Source organism: Poecilia latipinna, unplaced genomic scaffold, assembly GCF_001443285.1.
Source record: "Poecilia latipinna isolate Pla-1442-1.1 unplaced genomic scaffold, P_latipinna-1.0 Scaffold2735, whole genome shotgun sequence".
NCBI lineage: Eukaryota > Metazoa > Chordata > Actinopteri > Cyprinodontiformes > Poeciliidae > Poecilia > Poecilia latipinna.
In genome coordinates, this window is record NW_015115351.1 from 4,795 (window position 1) to 7,598 (window position 2,804).

The window sequence follows — 2,804 nt, forward strand, 5'->3', positions numbered from 1 at the left end:
TTTTGGCGGGGGAAAAAAAAAAAGCTTTGGGTTTTTCCCAAAAAAAAAAAAAAAAAAAAATCCCTTTTGGCAAAAAAAAAAGAAAAAAAAAAGACTCAGTTCATTATTTTAAGGAACTGAGTCTTCTTACGTAGCCTGTCTCTTTGACCTCTTATGAGCGGGATAAACAAATCTGAGCACCACCGCCCTGATCTGAGGCAGCTTCAGCCCATAAACCAGAGGGTTGACGATGGGCGGGATGATTAAAAACTCCAGCGACAGAACAACAATGATAAACGGGTTAATTTCATCGTCTCTCATGCGGTTCAGTAGGAGCTCCCCGACGAAACAAACCGAGTAGTTGACGCACGTGACGATGTGGGGCAGGCAGGTCTGCAGCGCCTTGCCCCGCTGCTCGCGCGAGCTCCTCCTGGTCACCAGCAGGATGCGCAGGTAGGTGTAAAGCACGAACAGCAGGGGCACGAAAATGGTTCCTACGGTAGCCATTAGACCCGCTATGTTGTTGGCGCTGGTGTCCACGCAGGACAGCTGGACCAGAGGCCAGTTGGTACAGAAAAACCTCTGCAGCTCGAACCCGCACAGCGGCAGGCGGACGGTTAGGGACAGGCAGCAGCTACACACGAAGGCCGGGTAGAGCTCGGCCAGAACCACGAGGCCCAGCACCGTATTGAACGTCATTTTGCTCCGGTAGAGCTAAGGCTGGCAAATGGCTACGAGCCTGTCGTAGGCCATGATGCTGAGGATGGCCATCTCACAGGTGGCGTACATGTACAACACGAACACCTGGACGAAGCACGCGGAGCGGGATATGAAGTGGGCGTCGGACATAAGGTCGGACAGAAACCTGGGGAAGAAGCCGGCAGAGCCGCGCAGGGAGTTGAAGGACAGGCAGCAGATGAAAACGTACATGGGCCGGTGGAGGGAGCGTCACACTGTCAGGATAATGACGACATTGGCGCAGTTGATGATCATGTAGACGAGGAGACACAGGCTGAAGTAAAGGAATCTCACGCTGCCCATGTCTGTGAAAAGGGCGAGGTGAAAATAAGAGCTGCTGCTGCTGCTGCTGCTGTTCTCCATGGCTGCACAGCGGTGGAGCTGGAAGAAAGGGAAAAGGCACAATGGAAAACTATTATCACAATTAATGAATCCTTTCTGTAGTTAAACGTGAAAAGAAAACTGTACGGTTGCACTTCCAAAACATCTATGTTGTAACAGACGGTGAAAAAGTAAAAGAATCATTAACAGAATGTCTGATGTTGTCTCAGTGTAAAAGAAATGAACAATGAATCATGTGAATTTTTTAAAAAAGTCTAAAACATGCTTTAAATCTCAGTTCCTGAATTATGTCATACACCATAGGACTTCTCATCAATTACAGGAGTGCAATTTTACACACACACCACCTATATATATATTATAATAGTAAACCATTTCTCCACTCTAACAGCTTATTTAAACCTTAAACATACAGAAAGAGCTTTTGCACCTGTTTCTTTTCACTCTGGTCTCTGACTGACTGAACCGCAGCAGAGCCTTTAACTGTGTCCTGGTGCTGTGTGGAGAACGGTCACATGTTCTGATGGAGTCCAGAGGGAGTTCATGTTCAGAGCATCGATGGATATTATCCCTTTAGTTCTTTTCAGGCAGCAAAATACATCATTAAGGTAAACTCTCTTTTCTGTTGTCGTATTGCAACCAGAAGCTTCACCAGCTGCGTTTTCATTAACCATAGAAATGCACAAATTGAAATTACAAAAATAAATTCGCTGAACGGAAATGCAGCAATTAAAAAACAACACATTTTTCGATGAAAAGGTTTTGCACTACGATGGAGTGGTTTTTCGACCAAATCGAAGTAGATTTATTAAGCAAAACTGAAATGGAAACGATGTTTTTTGCAACACACCATTCATGCGATCAACAGCTGCATGTTACTACCAGTGAACACCACAAAGAAGATGGCAGGAAGTGGCAGGAGGATGGTGATTTGTCTTTGTTTCTTTGGACAATATGCAGCTGTCTCCACCAGAGCGTTCTCATCATCACACAGTGGCGTAAACTGACAGGCCGGAGAGACCACTAATCAGCAGACAAGAGGCTCATGAAGGACAGTGACCATGTGTAAGGTGGAAAACTGACTTCCTGAACTCACTGTATCGTCTTTGAAAGCTTTTGGTGGCAAACTCATGGTTTGAGGAGCTGATGGCTGGAGCTGAAATTCACCTTCCAGCAGGAAAGTGGTCAAACATACAGATGAACTATAATGGAATAATGCCCTAGATCAAAGCATATTATGTGTTGGAATGGCCTAGTTAAAGTATAGACTTAAATTCATTTATTATACCAAAACACTTGATTTCTCTACTACTACAGTTAGGCCCCTGTACAACCAGTGCCATCATCTGGTCAGGGAAGTCTGAGCCTCCCTACTTGGGCCCAGACTTGCCTCTCCCCAGGAAGTCTGGGCCCAAGTAGGGGACGAGTTCCTCAGGACCCGACTCCAGACAAATGGAAGAAAATTGTTGTGCTGATAATAGCTTACACAATACAAACAATTTGAGTGTGTGTGTTTCATTTTGCATGATGGACTTTGTTTATGTAAGAGAGCTGTATGAGTTGCTTTCACAGGATGCCAGTTTTTTTGCAAGAGTCTCCTCTGTTTGCTTCAGGTTTAAATAAATGGAACGTGTTCTGCTGTTGACTGCTGGTTAGAAGACACTATGATCAGGACCTAATACATTTAATACCTTTTTTGGAGATCCTCTCCTGCTTCAAAGTAATGTTTTTACAAACACTCTCTC

General features: G+C 44.9%; 2 protein-coding genes across 2 annotated transcripts; both read right to left on the reverse strand.

Moving 5' to 3' along the window:
* Nucleotides 1-57: 57 nt before the first annotated feature.
* LOC106938960 (olfactory receptor 51I2-like) lies at nt 58-1,041 on the reverse strand. Its single transcript, XM_015021173.1, has one exon. It carries the CDS (start codon nt 676-678, stop codon nt 127-129), a length of 552 nt encoding a protein of 183 aa, XP_014876659.1. The 5' UTR covers nt 679-1,041; the 3' UTR covers nt 58-126.
* LOC106938961 (olfactory receptor 4E1-like) lies at nt 681-1,101 on the reverse strand. Its single transcript, XM_015021174.1, is given in 1 exon segment — nt 681-1,101. A coding segment is annotated over 1 exon segment (387 nt). The 5' UTR covers nt 1,081-1,101; the 3' UTR covers nt 681-693.
* Nucleotides 1,102-2,804: the final 1,703 nt, after the last annotated feature.